Genomic DNA, 17,517 nt, shown 5'->3' with positions numbered 1-17,517 from the left:
TCAGTATCTGCAGGGGTTGAAAGGAGCTTTTTATTTGAAAGCACAGTTCAAAGAAGTTGCATGTGCTAAAACTTACTTTAGGTAAGCCTAAAATCAGAGTATTCATGTTTCTTATTAGCTGTTTAAAAATAAAAATGAAATTTTGGCTTAGCATGAAAAATCAGCTGCTGTGATATATCTTTAATCACTGGGGGGTTTTTTGTGAGTGACTGACTGACCAACATACTGGTTTTGGCATTGTGTTTATTCTGCAATTATACATGTCAGATTTATCTTTGCTAATACTTGGAGTGGGGAGGAGGGGAGGGCAGGGCTTGTGTGCTATGATGATTAAAAAAATTCCGCTTTTGGTGGAGATCTCCAGATAGTCTTCTAACAACGTGATGACCTTATATTTATTTTGAGGGTTTTTTCCTGGGTTGGTTTGTTTTCCTTCATGTGGAGATAGTGAAATCTTAATGTCAGATAATTGTGAGTTGGGTCTTTTATTACTTCTTGAAACACTGAGATTTTTGCAAGTGTTTTGAACTTTACCCCCACCACTTGAATATTGTTCACTCTTCATGAGGTTTTCTCCAGTCATGAACCTTTCAGAGAAGATTGTTTCCTGATCCCAGAAGGTGATGTGTTAAAGACTTTAAAAAAAAGAACCAAACAAAAATATCCCACAAAACAAACAAAACCCCCATGTACTGTCTTGTAACGACATGAGTATTAGTGCTGTTGGAATTTGTTTGAATTCTAATAGGAATATAACAGTGGTAAAATAGGTATAGCCAGAAGACAGTATAACTAGTATCCGAGTTGAATTGAGGAATTACTATGAATTTTGTAGTGGTTTTGAAGATGAGAAACTAGATTTATGGTTTCTACTAATAGCAGCGATAAGAATGCTTGCAGATGAGGCGAAGCTGGGTGGGAGTATTGACCTGCCGGGGGGCAGGGGGCTCTGCAGAGGCATCTGGGCAGGCTGTACCGATGGGCCGAGGCCAGTTGTACCAGGTTCAACCAGGCTCAGTGCTGGGTCCTGCCCGTGGGGCACACCAGCCCCACTCTGCGCTACAGGCTTGAGGAAAGGTAACTGGAAGGCTGCCCAGCGGGAAAGGGCCTGGGGGTGCTGGTCTAGAGTTGACTGAACATGAGCCAGCAGGGTGCCCAGGTGGCCAGGGTGGCCAATGGCACCCTGGTTTGTAGCCAGAACAGTGCAGCCAGCAGGACCAGGGCAGTGACCCTGTGCTCAGCACTGTCCAGGCTGCACCGGGAGCCCTGAGTTTCAGTTCTGGGCCCCTCACTTCAAGAGGGACGTAGAGGTGCTGCAGCGTGTCCAGATATGGGCAGCGGGGCTGGTGAGGGGTCTGGAGCACAAGGCTGGCAGGGGTGGCAGGGGGAGCTGGGGGTTCAGCCTGGAGAGGAGGAGGCTCGGGGTACCTTACTGCTCTTTGCAGTTCTCTGACAGGGGCTGTAGGCAGGGGGGTGTCGGTCTCTTCTCCCAGATAACAAGCAACAGGACAAGAGGGAACAGCCTCAAACTACGCCAGGGGAGGTTTAGATTGGATACTAGGAAAAAAACTCTTCACCAAAAGGGCTGTCAAGCATTGGAACAGGCTTCCCAGGTGAGTGGTTGAGTCACCATCCCTGGATGTGTTTTAAGAGATGCTGTAGATGTGGCACTTGGGGACATGGTTAGTGGTGGGCTTGGCAGTGCTGGCTTAACCGTTTAGACTTGATGATCTTAAAAGTGTTTTCCAACCTAAGCGATTCTGTGATTCTCTTAATTGGGAGGTAAGTGAAGAGCAAAGCCAGCACTCATGCCGTTGTGGAGGTGTTTGGGTGGCAGTGGGGGTATGGGGCTGGCGGAGGTAAAGCTGCTCTCAAAAGTTTGGTGACAGATGCCTTTCGTCTGCTGTCTGCATCAGCCTGCGAACGGGGAGAACTGAGGTCAAGGGTAACTGAATGTAGGAGATGGCCAGGCGGCCCGCGTTGCGGGTAGGGCCGTCTGGACTAGTCTGGGACGAGACAGAAAACAGTTGTTAATGCGGTAGCTTGCAGAGCCCTGGATTTTGTGCTGCAACGTGGAGTAGGATTACATCATCTGCTGGGGCGGCGGGCGGGCTACGCGCGCGGCGGGCGGAGCCGCCGGAGTTACATCAGCCGGCGCTGGGCGCGCGGGGGGGGGGGGGGTGTCGGCGGGGCGGGGATTGGCTGCTGGGCGCGGATTGGCTGCTGGGCGCGCGGGGTGTGCCGGCTGGGCGGGGATTGGCTGCTGGGGGTGCTGGCGGGGCGGGGATTGGCTGCGGCGGCCCAGCTGGGCCGTCCCGCGGCGGCCGCGCGGCCCTTCCCTCGCCGGGGCTGCCGGCGGGAGCTGCCTCCTCTGGCAGACCCGTGTCAGCAGGAGGGTCAGGTACGGGGGTTGTGGCGGATCCGAGGTCTCGGGCAAGGAGTGGCGCCTGCAGGTGCCACTGAGATGCGCGGAAGAAGCAATTTGCCGCTGCGTTGTGTCAGGCTGAGCTGGCTGGCTGTGCCGGAGCGGGTGCTGCTGCTCAGCCCTGCTGCGGGCCGCCCGGTTCCGCTGCTTGCCCCGTGCGGGCGGGCACCGGGGGCCCCGCTCCTGAGCTAGCGCTGCTGCGGCACGGGCCTGCTGGTGTTGCCCGACTTACCTGTAGGCGAGGCGTAAGGAATGGGGCGGTACTGAACTTCCGCAGCTCTGGCCGCCGAGGTGCTCCGCGCGGCTTTGCGGGCCGGGGCGGGCGGCTGTTGGGCCGCGGGAGGCAGAGCCCCAGGCCCAGGCGGCGCGGCCGGGCGGGTCCTGCAGAGGAAGGTGGGGTACATGCTGCCGGGGGCCTGTGCTCCGTGTTTGTACCTTCTGTGGAACTCGGGCAAAGCTACTTGTGAACTGTCTAAAGACGATTTATTTGAAGATCGTGTTTATTTTAATCAGTTCTTCTGAACTGGCTTCCCTCTGGGAACGTTTCTTAGTTTTGAATTTTCACTAAGAACTGCGGGGGTGGTGGTTTTTTTTCCTTACAGAAGTTTTAGTTGATAAGGTAACAAAGCTGTTTAAATACCCCCCAGCCCCCCGAATGTTACAGAAGACTTACTTGTGTTACAGTAAACAATTAAAATTGTGTGGATTTCCTCAGAACTTGATTTTTCTCTGCTTAGTAAGTGTATAACTCTTTATATAGGCGTTTGGTTTCCAAATTTTTTCAACTTGTGGAATGTCCTAACATTTAGTTGAGATACTGGCCTTCATATATATATTATATATATGTATATATATAACTGTGAAGAAAAACCCCAAAACTTTATTTAGTTTTCATTTTCCAGCTCACTGCAAATAGTTGTGGACATCCACAGGCTTCCAGCCAACAGGCTGAAAAATCAGTGTTATAGATTGTTGTTATTAAAGGCATCAGTTGTAGAATTTGAGAATTTCCCTGATTGTTTGGGAAGGTGACTAAGTCTTTTTACACTGACCTGGAACAGAATCTAAATGCATTGTGCTACTTAACGGCTGTTAATAAATTCATGAAAACCAGCCAATAGTACTACTTTCTATGAGTGATAATATAAGGATAACACATTATTTAAAGAGGTGATGGGAGAATGATATTTTTAAAAGTTATTTTGGAAGGAGTAGGTTTATCCTGATATTAATAATAAAAAACCCTGATTTTTTTAAAAGCTGATGTTAGTCTTGGAGCAATATGCATTTTACATTTCTTTTTATTGCTCCCTCCCCTCCGAGTAAGGCAGAAGTTTAAGATACTATTTTTTTAAGTTGTGTACCTTTTTCTGGTTTGTTACTGAAGACCAGAACCATTCCAGGTGTGAAAATGGGAGTGGAATGGAAATTGGGGATTGAAATCAACTTTAGATCCTTGATAGAGTGAGAAGAGAGTAAGAAGTTACTCTGCAGCCTTGCACTAGTCTGAAAGCAAGCTTGTACAGAGTGCCCTGTGCTCTGTGCTTTCTGGCAGCATCATTCCCATTTCATGTATCTTTTCTTGATGTCTACTGCAGCTTTAAATTTTCTGTTTCTGTCTTGTAAACTCAGTCTCCTTGCCTTTTCTCACAAGCTAGTTTCAAAACCATATTATTTCTTTCTGATTTTTTTCCTTCAAAAGATCCACGCTGTTTGCCACTTGTCACTCATTGTCTGCTCAATCTTAGCAAAATTGCCTCTGGCAAAGGGAAACAGGAGGCAGTCTTCCAGAAGAACAAGGTTGCTCATAGTTGCAAGCAGCCCTGTAGTGAGAATGTGAAGTGCTTCTCCGACAGACCAGTGGGAGCAACCAAGGAGCACAGCTTGATCTAGCTGGTGTGTGTCAGTATTCTAGTGGCAGTGCAACACCAGGTGAATATTATTACTGTAGTTGCAGTCAAAGGCCTGGCGAGAGAGACTGGAACAGGAAGTGTCTGGGGGAGAAACTTCAGGTAGAGTGCCTGGTGCCAGTCCCTAAGGGAGACAGTCTGTGAAGGGAGGTGAAGAGGAACAGGCAGTTCCACTCAGGATAGCTGTGGTAGAAGAGTTTCTGGATGAAGGACCTGCTGTTTACCAGTTCATGTTGTCAGGAGCTGTTGGACTTTGAACATACCTCTGAGACGCAGCTAAGACCCTGCTGGGAAGGTGATGGCTGACAGTAGGTGGCAGGTGAACTCCAAGGTGAAAGGGTCAAACCGCCAGGCATATGAACAGTGGGAATTGTGTTGACCCCCAGAGGTGGGTGCGTGAGGCGCCTGGTAAGGGTTCAGAGAGGGGAGTGTCTAGTTGGTACTGTTCAACAGCTCCTTTAAGCTTGCCCTGTTGTGAGAAGAAAACTTGGGACTACTTGCTCAGTTCTGTCATCTACTCTGAGTCCTTTGCTGCCTCATCCTGGCAGTGGTCAAGACTGACATTTCAGATGAAATACAGAGCTGGAGGGACACTGCAGATTAATATTGTCAAAATGCTGTGCTGTGTAATCTTTATTGGACAAAGGAGAATCATATCTGCTGGTGGCTGCCTGTCTTTTGTAGAGGTGTGTATTTTGGTAATGATTATAATGAGATATAATAGCAATACGCTGTTCCAGGGTAATGAAGCAACTTCAGGTGTTCATGTACACATATTCCAGCACTGCCAGGTGCTACAGTTGTCATGGTGTTTGTACTGTCAGCCTTCCAAATGCAGGTACTATGAGCTCTCTTTGTCCTCTTTTCAATACCTTCTCCCTACCTGTGCAGTGGTGTTTGCTCTATTCCAATGGTGCAGAGGGATGAACGGAAACCAAGCAAAGGAAGAAAAATGTTGTAGAAGGGGGAGGAGAGGTTTTATGGTTTAAGCACAGTCTGGGAGATCTGTATTCTTGTTGATGTCCTTTGTTTCCTTTGTGATGCTAGATGTGTTACTTCACCTACTACAGGCCTGTCATAGGAGACTGCTAATTCTGTATCCCTTGTTTCCTGGGTACTTGCTGTTGTGGATTTTGAGTTAGAAGAATCCTGAGTGTTTACAAGTTCAGTCAAGGGAAACTACTGTGAAATTTATGTCCTTGCTTGTAATCATGGTTAAGATCTTGTCATTTGGTAGTGCTCAGGGGGAAGTGAATCAGCCTATCTTCTATGCTGGAGATTCATGAGAAGTGCAGTAGATGCCCTGTTGTGGGGTGTGTAGAGAAGTCTGGATGATACAACTCTCTACTTGTTTGTGTTTTTTTTTTCTTCCAGGCTTCTCTGTGCACAGTTACTACCTTTCTCCATTGTAGGTATGCTCACTAATAGTCTTTTGCCTTCTTGGGGAACCATATTTTGTTCTTGATCTTTAATAATGGTCCTCTGCCAGCAGGTAGGGAACAGGGGCCTTCTAGTTCTAAGACACAGTCTGAGAGCTCTGCGAAATGGGTAGAGTGGGATGTGTCTCTCTTGCACAGGGAAACTGTTAAGACTGTGCGGGACAAAGAGGAGTTGGGGGTGGGGTGGGTGTGACAAGAAATAGTAGATGGAAATTCACTGATATTTAACCAGTTTTCATTCTCCTCCCTTCCTTTTAACTTACAGATACCATTGATTTGCAGAAGGCATCTCAAAATGTTGTGTCGAGCTGCTCTGAGCCCTCTTGTCCGTTCCCCTGGATGGTGCTTTGTGTTGTCACCACATACCATCACAACCATTTCCCGTTTATGTATGTATGAGAGAAAGCACGTTTCTAATAATATTGGTTAGTTGTGTCAGGGCATGCCTATGTTCTTCCCTATGTTCAAAGGAAAATCACCTCATTAACATAATTTAAAAATTACAGTCTCTGGACTGAGCTGCCATTGAAGCTCTGCTTTCTTAATATGTCTTTCTCCTTCAGTAACATTCAGCTGGATGGATGTCTGAGAGGATGTATTTTTCATTCTGATGTGCATTTCAAGCAAAAAAATCTGTTACGAAAGTACTGTAAAAGTTCTTTATTTTAACCTCATACATTCCTGGAAAACAAAATCTGATCATGCCTGCTCCTCCATCTGCACTTTCAGCCCACAAATTTCTTGAGTAAAACCAGGTGTGAAGCTGAAATATTTTTGGATTAAGTAAAAGTGGAAACATGCTTGCAGAAAGCCTGAGTGTAAATACATAGGTGCCCTGTCAATAGCTTTTCCCTGAAAACCAAACTTGGAAGAACCATTCACTGTTTATTTGATTAGCGGTCTGAAATAGAGAAGGCAAGGATAGATAGACCCTATTAGATAAGGAGGCTAACTGTTTACCTTCACATGCAAGATTAATGTCACATTGGTTGGTGTGTTAACGGTTGTCTTTTGTTGATATTTATGTGAATTAATGGATGTTGAAATATTGAAAACGCTAAACTGTTTCTTTTTAAGCTATAGCTCTGTTGATTTCTGCTTTTGTAGTATTTCTAAATATTCTGCATTTTCCAGAGTCAGTAAACTACTCGTAACTAACACTGGAAATTATTCCTTAGTGTTGACAGTAGTCAATATCCATTATTGGAGCAACTCTGGTTACTTTGTCAATTGCATTCTAAAACTGGATTGAGCATTTTTCAGTTTTCTTTTGTTCTCTGCTGTTTCTGTTGTGATCCTCTTCAGCTTGTATTTTGAAATTCTGCTTCTTTACTCCTCATGCAGGTCACTAAAAGGATCTGCAGTGCAAATACTTAGTCTTTTTTCATATGTTTCCCCTTCTTTATTAAGGAAGTGAAACCGTTGAAAAGGTACTGGAGATAAAAACTGGAATGCCTAGAAACCTATTGGTATAAAAAGTTGACTGGATGGCTATATCAGTTTCTCTCTAACTGCATATGAAGCAAGTTAATGGGCTTGCATCACTAGAAATGTTTTGCATATCTGACATGGGAGCTGATTTCACATCTAAGTCAAGTCTAAATAACTAAAAAAGATAGGTTTATGCAGTCATAGAGCAAGGTTAGCAATTAGGACTTCAGTGGAGATGGATTAAATTCTCTGCTTGTTCTAGAACTGTTGTCTTTTTCCTTGTCTTTTTCTGAAAAAATAAGTAGTTTCTTTTCAGGTACTGGTTATCCTTCAACAGCTGCCTTCTTGGAACCTTCTAAATCCTGAAGCTTTAGCCAAGAGAATTGGAAATAAATTGTTTTTACTCCTTTATGGTCATACTGTGTGGGATAGGCAAATACTATATATTAATGTATAATACTGGAAAGAACAGATAAAATGGACTCTTTCACCTGTTCTTCTGTATGTATTGTAGGTCTTGCTTACATTCACAAAGTGTTCCCTCATAAAAATGAGGGGCAAATTAAACTTGTCTCCAAAGTCCATTTTCTGCTTTTGTGTGTGTGACATGTTAGTGCAGCCCTCAGTTACGATTTCAGCTTCTTATGTGTAATGAACAAAATATGTATTTATTTAAAACATTGTTAAATTACAGATTTCTCTCTCCTGTAGCACTCTGCTCATTCCTGTCTTTCTCCAGCAGAAGTAGCACTGACAATAATCAATTTAGGCTGTAAATGAATCTATTTTGTATTACAGTGCATCAAAATTAGAGAGTCTGAACATACTCAGTCAGATATAAGCAGATAACTCTGACCATGGCATAGGATTCAGTTTACTGATTTGTAAAGAAGCTTCTACACCTTTAGATGAGATATTAGTTAGGATTGACTGGACAGAATAGTTCAGTTGGAAGGGACTTAGAACGACCATCTAGTCAAACTGCCTGACCACTTCAGGGCTGATCAACAGCTAAAGCATGTTAAGGGCATTGTCCAAATGCCTCTTAAACACCGACAGGCTCGGTGCATCAACTGCCTCTCCCGGAAGCCTGTTCCAGTGTTTGACCACCCTCTTGGTAAAGGAAATGCTTCCTAATGTCCAGTCTGAAGCTCTCCTGAAGCAGCTTTGAACCACTCCCACGCATCCTGTCCCTGGATCTGAGGGAGAAGAGATCTGCACCTCCTTCTCCATGTCCCCTCCTCAGGAAGCTGCAGAGAGCAATGAGGTTGTTCCTCAGCCTCCTTCTCTCCAAACTAGATAAACCCAGAGTCCTCAGCCGCTCTGCAGAAGACATGCCTTCCAGCCCTTCACCAGCTTGCTTGCCCGCCCTCCTCTGGGCACATTCAAGGACCTTCACATCTTTCTTAAACTGTGGGGCTCAGCACTGCACACGGTATTTGGGGTGAGGCCACACCAATGATAAATACATCGGCACAATCCCCTGTCTGACCAACTGGCTATGCTGTGTCTGATGCACCCCAGGATGCGGTTTGCCCTCTTGGTGCCAGCGCACACTGCTGGCTCCCACTGAGCCTGCTGCCAGCTGGCACCCCCAGCTCCCTTTCTGCAGGACTGCTCTCCAGTCACTCCTCTCCCCGTTTTGACTTGTGCCCTGCATTACTCTGTCCCTGAACAGGGTGCAGAACCCAGCATTTGTTCTTAAATTTCATGGCACTGATGATTGCTCAATGCTCCAATCTATGTAGATCCCTTGCAAGGCCTCTTGTCCCTCCAGAGTCAACAGCACCTTCCAGTTTAGCATCATCAGCAAACTTGCTAACAGTACAGTCAACTTCTGCATCCAGATCACTGATAAAAATATTGCACAGCATGAGTTCTAGGATTGAGTCCTGCAGAACACCATTGGTGACTGGTCACTAGCTAGATGTAGCCCCATTTACTACAACCGTTTGAGTCTTGCCATCCATCCAGGTCTTTACCCAGCGCAGCGCATCCTGCGGCTGGACAACTTGTCCAGAAGGATGCTGCAAGGGACAGTGTCAAAAGCCTGGCTAAAATTGAGAAAACTAACAATCACCATCTTGCTTTCCTTCATCCATGAGTTGGGTGACCTTGTAGCAGGATGTCAAATTAGTTAAACAGGACTGCTGCCTTTGTGAACCCATGTTGGCTGTGCTTGATGATTGCATTGTTCTTTAAATGCCTTTCAATAGCATCCAGTATGATCTTCTCCATAACTTTCCATGAATGTGTGCCATCTTTTGACTAAGTTGTACTTTTGGTCCTGGAGTGTAGTGTCGGTAGCCATTTCTTCTGTAGTTACATCAGAAGTGTGCTTCCTCTTTTTTGCTATACTTGTATTTTTGAGACTGTCGAAAAGTTGATGTGCTTCAGTGCAGTTTCTGAACAGTAATACAAGCAGAATTACATAAGGAAATGTGGTTTCAATTTTTTTTCAAGTAATATGGCTTATCCATATTTTATTAATTATCCAGTTGACACACTTGGGCTGCAGATATTCTTATCTGTATGACTCCTTCACACGTGATTCAGTGTGGCTTTGCAAAACTTCATATGAAGTATGTTGGAAGTGCTTTCCATCTGCCCTCATTCCTTCAGTGTAACTTTGGGACTTTATGTTTTGGTCCACGTCTTTATCAGTTAGAAATGATCCAGACTGTTCGTTGTGATTGTACCTTAATAGTCACTATTCTCTTTAATCTGCTTTGCTGATAGTGGTCTTACTGTCCTTTAAAAGCATTTTGAGAGCAAAGTTTTTTCCCAAGAAATGTTCCCTAGCTTATTGACTTGGGTGAAGTGCCAGCCTTATGTATGTTGTATCTTACCTGAGTAGTGCTGTGACTCTTTTTTTCCAATGCCTGTTTACCCTGTAGGAGGTTGACTTCCTGTTCATACCTCCATCATCCCCCTTCTGCTGCCCTTAGTTCAGCAACATGCAAAAATACCTGACTTAGAGATGTTGTAAAAGCTGTGTTTCTCATCTTTCCTAACAGTTAAGCTTTCTGTGCTACTACAGACAGGAAAACTCTCTGTCTGTATCTGATGAGGCAAGGCAAATGAGAATGTTTTTTAAACTAGTACTTTTACTTCCTGTGAGTAAATGGGAGCTGTAGGGGTTCTTCTAGTGTCCTTCAGTTTGGTCTTCTAGATTCCCAGAGTCAAAGGTCTGTGACACACTGCTTTATATACCTTAGGGACGCTTAGTGCTGCTCAGATATTGGCTCTCTCTTTATTTTGGTGATTTGAAAGCTAGCTTCTCATCCCCAGTCACTGAGACGTGTGTTTTGTGAGCTTTAGCCTTGGAAAGGGAGGAAGTGTTAACCGAATTCAAGGGCTTAAAAGTCTGAATGAAACACTAAAAGCTGCATTTTTTTTTTTTTACTTTCGTTCTTCAACCACAGATTTCTCTTGCTATAACCAAAGATTAAGGAATGAGTCTATCCGTTGTTGGAGCAACATCCCATTTATCACCATGCCACTCAGCCGTGCACATGGAAAATCGTTTGCACACCGCAGTGAGCTGAAGCATGCAAAGCGGATTGTAGTGAAGCTGGGTAGTGCTGTTGTGACTCGAGGGGATGAGTGTGGCTTGGCCCTTGGGAGGCTGGCATCTATTGTAGAGCAGGTAATTCTATGACTGGAGTGGAATGTTTGTTTTAACTCAGATACTCGGTGATTGCTGGATGGCACAGAAGATTGTAGGAAAAACTCGTAAACCAGTGATGGCTCTTTAAAGCAATGTGTTGGCCTTTCCCTTTTTCCGTCCCCCTGTGCTGTGGTAGTATAAACCATGTAATTCAGTAAATTGGTGTTTGAAGGTGTGGTGGGTTGACCCAGACCAGTAGCTAGGCACACAGGTACTTGTTCATTCCCCATGCCTCCACCCCAACCACCAGTCAGACTGGAAGGAAAATAGAAAGAGCAAAAGTAAGAAAACCCCTGGGCTGAAATAAAAACAATTTGGTAAGTGAAGGAAAGGGGAAAAGAAACAAGAGATGTTAAGGCAATTGCTCATGACCTTGGACAAGCAGACCAATGCCCAGCTAGTCTCTGAGTGATGGCCACCTTGGAAGACAGCCCACTGCCCTTTCCTATTCTGCTACCCCAGAGTTATTGCTGAGCATGGCATCTTGTGGTATGGAATGTCCTTTTGGCCAGTTTGTATCAGCTGTCCCAAATGTGTCCTCTCCAGACTTCTTGTCCAGCCCCTAGTCTACCTGCTGTGATGGCACATAGTGGGGGGAAGTAAAGCTTTGATGCTGTGCAAGCACTATTGAGCAACAGGCAAAATGCTGGAATGTTACAAACACTGTTTTAGTCGTAATACTTAAAACAGTACCATATGGGCCCCTGCGAAGAAAGGTAACTCTCTCTTAGCCAGATCCAGTATAGAGGGAGAAATTTGCACAGTGAGATTTTTATGCAATAGGTAAGACATGACTGAGCCATTGATTGGATCTAGTGGGAAGGTGGCACCGAAGTTTGTGAGGTCTGCAGAAACAGTAGACCCTTCTTGATTACCTGAGCATTTGCAGATTTCCTCCAGGAGAAAGCTTGAAACCTTGTTACTTGTAAGAAAAATTGATGGGATCAACTCATGGATTGGTTCTCCAACATGAAATTATGACTTCGCGGGGGATTGGACATGTCTTTTCTAGGAAGTAAAGTTGACATAATAAATTAAATTCACATAAGGCATTTAGTTTTAGAGCTTTGAAAGGAATCTGGCCAGATGTACATAAGGAAGAAGTAATGAAAAGCTGTACTACCAGAGTTAGCTTCTTCACTTCTAGAATTCAAAGTTACTGTATAATGGCAGCTTTGGGAATGGGTGATGAATAAGGCTGGTGGAAGATACAGCTCATACTTTACAGCTATTTCATATCTTATCTGTAGCAATGGAGGTGGAGGGAAGAGGGGTATAGAAATGTTACCATGTAATATGTATTTTGAAAATTCAAGCATGACTGTCTTAAAAACTGGTAATGTGAAAAGAAAGTTTAGCAGAAACTACAGATTGCATGCAGTCCTTTGCATAGCTCCTAACTGGCTAGTAAGGTGTGCAGGAGTGTCTTTAGGGGGGGTTTCCTTGCTTTGCACATCAATGGATAAAGCAAAACACTTGTGTCAGCAAGAACTGGTGAACATAAGGTTATCTATAATAGCCAGAACTGTCATGCTAGCAGTGATCATACTCCAAGCTCTGTTTCTTAAGTTCTGTACTTACAGGTGTCAATGCTGCAAAATCAGGGAAGAGAGATGATGATTGTCACCAGCGGTGCTGTAGCTTTTGGCAAGCAGCGGTTGCGTCATGAAATCTTGCTTTCTCAGAGTGTGAGGCAAGCGCTTCATTCAGGCCAGAGTCAGCTGAAAGATATGGTGAGTGGCTGGCAGCACTCGCACTTTTCCTTGAATGTTAGGTAGTACCTGCTCAAGTCAGTGCCTGACAGCTGTTCTTTATCTCTGTAGGCTGTTCCAGTCTTGGAGGCCCGAGCTTGTGCAGCAGCTGGCCAGAGTGGACTGATGGCTCTGTACGAGGCCATGTTTACGCAGTACAGCATCTGTGCAGCTCAAGTAAGCAATTCCTTCTTTCCCAGACTGACTTGCTACTTCAGTCAGTGATGGAATCTTTCTTGGATTTTTTCCATGTTTTGTATGCTGCTGTCTTTACTGTAGTTGTGCATTTCTGTTGCCACCTCCTTTTGGCGTTTATTACTGTAGCATAAATGGTAGTGTGGTATTTCTGAAATGGAGTAATATATCATCTAGGTGAAGCAAATATGGGGTGGGTGGGGTTGGAGTTCGTATGTGTCCTGCTCGTATGTACAGGGGAGGGGGATGTGTGTTAAGGTTTCTTCACTAAAGCTAAATTTTGGTGATCCAAAGTGAGCGTTTAAAAATCACAAGTGGCTGAACTGCCACACATTTTGTAAAGCTGATAAAAGTGCATATCCACACTTAATAAATTGCTCTTCGTCTGCTCCTCAAACCTTTCTAACTTGTGGGTGATGGTATCCCTAGCCTGGGTCTTCTGCTTAGACCAAATGCTGCAACTGTATTAACAGAACTACTTTTAAACAGGCTTTGCTTATCTTAAATGCTGTGAGAATACAGAATGGCATCAACTGTAAGACCTTATTTGTTTAGACACTTTTAATGAATTTAGAGCCTAATATGAAGTCTCGCTTGGAGGAACTTCTTCCTGTAATACCATGTAGCTGATATCACTAAAATGTTTACAGTATAGCTAACAGTCACTGTAAGTTGTGCTTCTTCAAGTCTGTAGACAACTATCATTCCCGTGATTTAAAAGAATTAATGGCCCATGCTGAAAATGACACTGTACACATTGATTCCAAGTGCTGTTATAACATTGTCTGGTGGAGTTGTTTGTTTAGTTCTCAGATGTCCAATGGCAGAGTAAAAATGAAAAAAATGTCTCTTGGGAGTAGACATTGAGGTCCTTTTGGCTTAAAATACCAGAAAGAAAGGGATAGTATCTGCAAGCAGGAGGCTTTAAGACCAAGATTCTTTCAGAAAAGCAAGTGAGTTCTATAGCTGAAGGGAAGTCTTGAGACCAGGAACCCCTTCTGCTTGTGACAGTAGAAACATTACACTGGGAGGGATGATAGGAAAGGCAGTGTCTCAAGTAATCTGTTGAATTGTTTAGGGTCTTAGTAGTTACAATCAGCATCTGTGTTCTGCGTATGTTTTCTTTTTCCAAGTTGATTCCTGGAGCCTGTAATCTGTCAGTTTGATTGTCATTATTGATTTGTCATTATAAGCTCCAGTGCAAGTTAAGGTATATGACCCTGAAAATGTTGTGGAAAGAATATTTCTCTTTTTTTTTTCTTTATTCTTTAAATATGGCTTATGCTTCTTCAGTGACCTAAAGAGCATGACTGATCTGTTAATACATATGGTTGTGATGATGTTCTCGGGAAAAGTGGTAGGCTAAGTATATATCAATTTTATTTTCCCTATTTAGATTTTAGTCACCAACCTGGATTTCCATGATGAACAGAAGCGTCGGAACTTAAATGGAACATTGCATGAGCTTTTAAGAATGAATATTGTCCCTATAATTAACACTAATGATGCTGTTGTTCCACCTCCAGAGCCAAACAGTGATCTGCAGGGGGTAAATGTGGGTAAAGTATTGCAAGGGGGTGGATCATGCTTGTAGATAGTATAGCACTAGTGTATACTTTACTAATGCCATAATGTGGGACCCCTGAAGCCTGCAGCAGGGAAACAAACATACAAAATTAGTAATGTGTGTGGAAGATACTGGAAAACTATGCTGATCTGTCTGTTTTTGGCATGGTATAGTGCTGTGGGGTGAAAGCAGGGCAGATGATGTCTGCTCTTGCCAAAAGCAAGCATGCCCAGTTTGGTTTTCACCGAATTGTTGAAGTTGGAAGGGACTTCTGCAGGTCATCGAGTCCAGCACACCTGCTTAAAGCAGGGTCAGGTAGTACCTCTGGTCCTGTCACTGGGCACCAAGGTGGAGAATGCAGGTACTGATCACGCTGCTTATCAGTTTGGCGCCACTTTACTGCATTCCAGAAGCATTTGTACTTTCACACAAAGATCACCTTCTAAGTTTCCAGTGGGTGTGAACAAAGTAGCTTAGGACTTGGTAGTGCTGAGGTAGTTTGCTTTTGTATGTTGCAGCCAAGTGTTTCCTAGTTCCTCGCACTATTTAGTGCTGCTGATATGCGTGTGCATTGCAGGTGATTAGTGTGAAGGATAACGACAGTCTGGCAGCACGACTGGCTGTGGAAATGAAAACTGATCTCCTGATTGTTCTCTCAGATGTAGAAGGTTTGTGAGTCATCTCTTTACTTTGTTTCATTTAAGTATATCAGATAGTCATACCAACCTATATTTGGGTTTTACTGATCTCTTCAGTTCATATTTTTTACAGGGACAATTACAATGTACCACATAACTCCTTAAGGCGTATACCCAATCCTGATGTTGTTGCATAAGCCTGCAAAAGACTGTCTGACACACTGTTGAATCTGAGTGGGTGAGAACGTATGAACTTGAGACTTGTTCCAGAACCCAGAATACCATATGAACTATGGTACTTCTGGTAGCTTCTCAGAATTGTATGATATAGTCATGAGTAATATGCAGGATAAAGGCTTGTGTTTAGAATCAGGAGTATAAGCCAAATATTATTCTATGATAGATTGTTTCTTCTGGCAGCAGGTTCTGTCTTCCAGTGAATTACAAGTACATTACAAGTCCTGGTCATTGCCTTCCAGATACCTGGAACCTGATAGCTTTTTCTGTCTCCCAGACATTTGGCTTACACTATTCTAGTCTTCTGAGCTGTGCTGCTGTGACATGTCTATCACCTATGGCTACTGAAATTCCTTTTCTAGAGAGAGGATGGTAATGGGTGCAGTTTCAGATCAGTGCAGTCCACATCACCCTTTTCGTCTTCTCCAGATGGGTTTCTTTCAGTGGATCCTGCACTTTGGCACGTATTGTAGGCCCTGAGGAGGAAGGAGATGCCTTTCCATAAGCACAGTTTCTTTCAGATTCAGCTGGATTTCGTGGTTGATTCTAGTTGAAATGTCTGCCTGAGGACAACTCATAAAAGCAACAGTCAAAACAACTTGTAAAAAAAATATTCACACCCAATACCACCATCCTTCAAAACTTATTCATTCATTCTGACATCTGGGTTATGGAAAGATGTGTTTCACCTCCTTCCCAAGCTATCAAATTGTAATGCCAGTATTTGTTCACATAGAGTTTCTGGGAAGTGTGGTGATAGAGTTTAGGTTTAACTTCCTAGGTAAACCAAAGTGTCATTCAACTCCAGACACAGTTAACATAAAATTACTAGATTTTTAAAAAAAAACTAATAACAGTATGTCTCTGGAGCATTCTGTTCCTTCTTGGCCCAATTCGATAGTTAACCTCTTTGCGTATTTCTGAATTGCCCAGTTTATCACTGTACAACCCAGCATTCAAGAATATCATCTGAGATCTTGGTGAGGAGGGCTATCCTTTGCCTGTTTAGTTGTGGGCTTGTATATGTAAGCCCTGATTTTGAACATATAAAAACTGTAAACTCTGTAACCTCAACCAAATGTCACTACCTCCCACCTTCATGCTGCTATTCAGTATGAGTTTTCAGTTTCTTACTTGTGCTTTTGGTGAAGCTCTATTTCCTGAGTCTGCCTGTTAAGTGTTTCAGGCTTTCAGTCCCGCAAAAGCAGGGTTCCGTGAAAGTTTTCAATCCTGTAAAGTGGAATACAGCTTTTCAGCCTCATGGATATTTTTTTTTCCTCATTTTTTTGTGGGTGAGCTTTGCAGATGAGGATATATAACACTAACAGACTTGTATTATTTATTTCAGGACTCTTTGACAGCCCTCCAGGATCTGATGATGCAAAGCTCATTGACATATTCTATCCAGGAGACCAGCAGTCTGTAACATTTGGAACCAAATCCCGGGTGGGAATGGGAGGCATGGAAGCCAAGGTAGAAATATGGAACATTTGTTTTGTTATTGGGAAGGAAAGGGAGGTGTTGGAAAGGGAGATAGATGTGATTGTGCTGCTGTTCAAATGGATCTTGACAGGCTGCAGAAGTGGACAGACAGGAAGCTTGTGGAGTTCAACAAGGAAATGCTGAGTCCTACCCCTAGGGAGGAACAACTCCATCCAGGCTGAGGAGTTGACTAGCTGGGGAGCAGGGTCACTAGGACCTAGGGGATAATGTAGTTCTGGTAGACACCAAGTGGAACATGAGCCAGCAGTATGCCCTTTCGGCAAAACAAGGCAAGAGCATCCAGGGTTGCATTAGTAAGAACGTAGCCAGCAGGCTAAGGGAAATTATTATTTCCCTCTACTTAGCATTAGTGAGACAGCATCTGTAGAATTGTGTCTGGTTCTAGACACCGCAGAACAAGGACGTGGCGTACTGCGGTGAATCCAGTGGTGAGCCATGAATACGATTAGAGAATCCAAGCATCTGTCACACTAGGAGAGGCTGAGAGCAGGGACTGTTTACCCCAGAGAAGAGAAGATTTGTGTATAAACACCTGAAGGGAAGGTGTAGAGAAGACAGAGCCAGACTCTTCTCAGTGGTATCCAGGCAGCAGACAAGAGGCAATGCGCACAGACTGAAATACAAGAAATGAAATTGAAATGTAAGAATTTTGTGGTGAGGTTGCTGAAGCATCTGAGCAGGTTGCTGAGAGAGTTTGTAGAATCTCAGTGTCTGAAGATGTTCAAGAGCTGACTGGATGGTGTCTTGAGTA

The 17,517-nt window shown here is 43.9% G+C and overlaps 1 protein-coding gene across 7 annotated transcripts in view; it reads left to right on the top strand.

The window, feature by feature from the left end:
- The first annotated feature begins 19 nt into the window (after nucleotides 1–19).
- Nucleotides 20–17,517, top strand: part of ALDH18A1 (aldehyde dehydrogenase 18 family member A1) — a 36,502-nt gene continuing 19,004 nt past the window's right edge. For 2 of the 7 annotated variants that reach the window (XM_055798929.1, XM_055798894.1), the window contains exons 1-9: nucleotides 2,315–2,401; nucleotides 5,710–5,747; nucleotides 6,040–6,163; nucleotides 10,631–10,854; nucleotides 12,459–12,608; nucleotides 12,699–12,803; nucleotides 14,218–14,376; nucleotides 14,966–15,056; nucleotides 16,612–16,736. In XM_055798929.1, the coding sequence (XP_055654904.1) occupies nucleotides 6,070–6,163; nucleotides 10,631–10,854; nucleotides 12,459–12,608; nucleotides 12,699–12,803; nucleotides 14,218–14,376; nucleotides 14,966–15,056; nucleotides 16,612–16,736 (948 nt within the window). In that variant the 5' untranslated portion in view covers nucleotides 2,315–2,401; nucleotides 5,710–5,747; nucleotides 6,040–6,069. Of the gene's footprint in view, nucleotides 82–2,311; nucleotides 2,402–5,709; nucleotides 5,748–6,039; nucleotides 6,164–10,630; nucleotides 10,855–12,458; nucleotides 12,609–12,698; nucleotides 12,804–14,217; nucleotides 14,377–14,965; nucleotides 15,057–16,611; nucleotides 16,737–17,517 lie in introns of those variants that run through there. The other 5 variants (XM_005236087.4, XM_055798946.1, XM_055798938.1 and 2 more) reach the window with 5 other exon arrangements.

The sequence above is a fragment of the Falco peregrinus genome, chromosome 1, assembly GCF_023634155.1.
Source record: "Falco peregrinus isolate bFalPer1 chromosome 1, bFalPer1.pri, whole genome shotgun sequence".
NCBI classification, from domain to species: Eukaryota; Metazoa; Chordata; class Aves; order Falconiformes; family Falconidae; genus Falco; species Falco peregrinus.
This window is presented reverse-complemented; position numbering and strand designations above follow the sequence as displayed.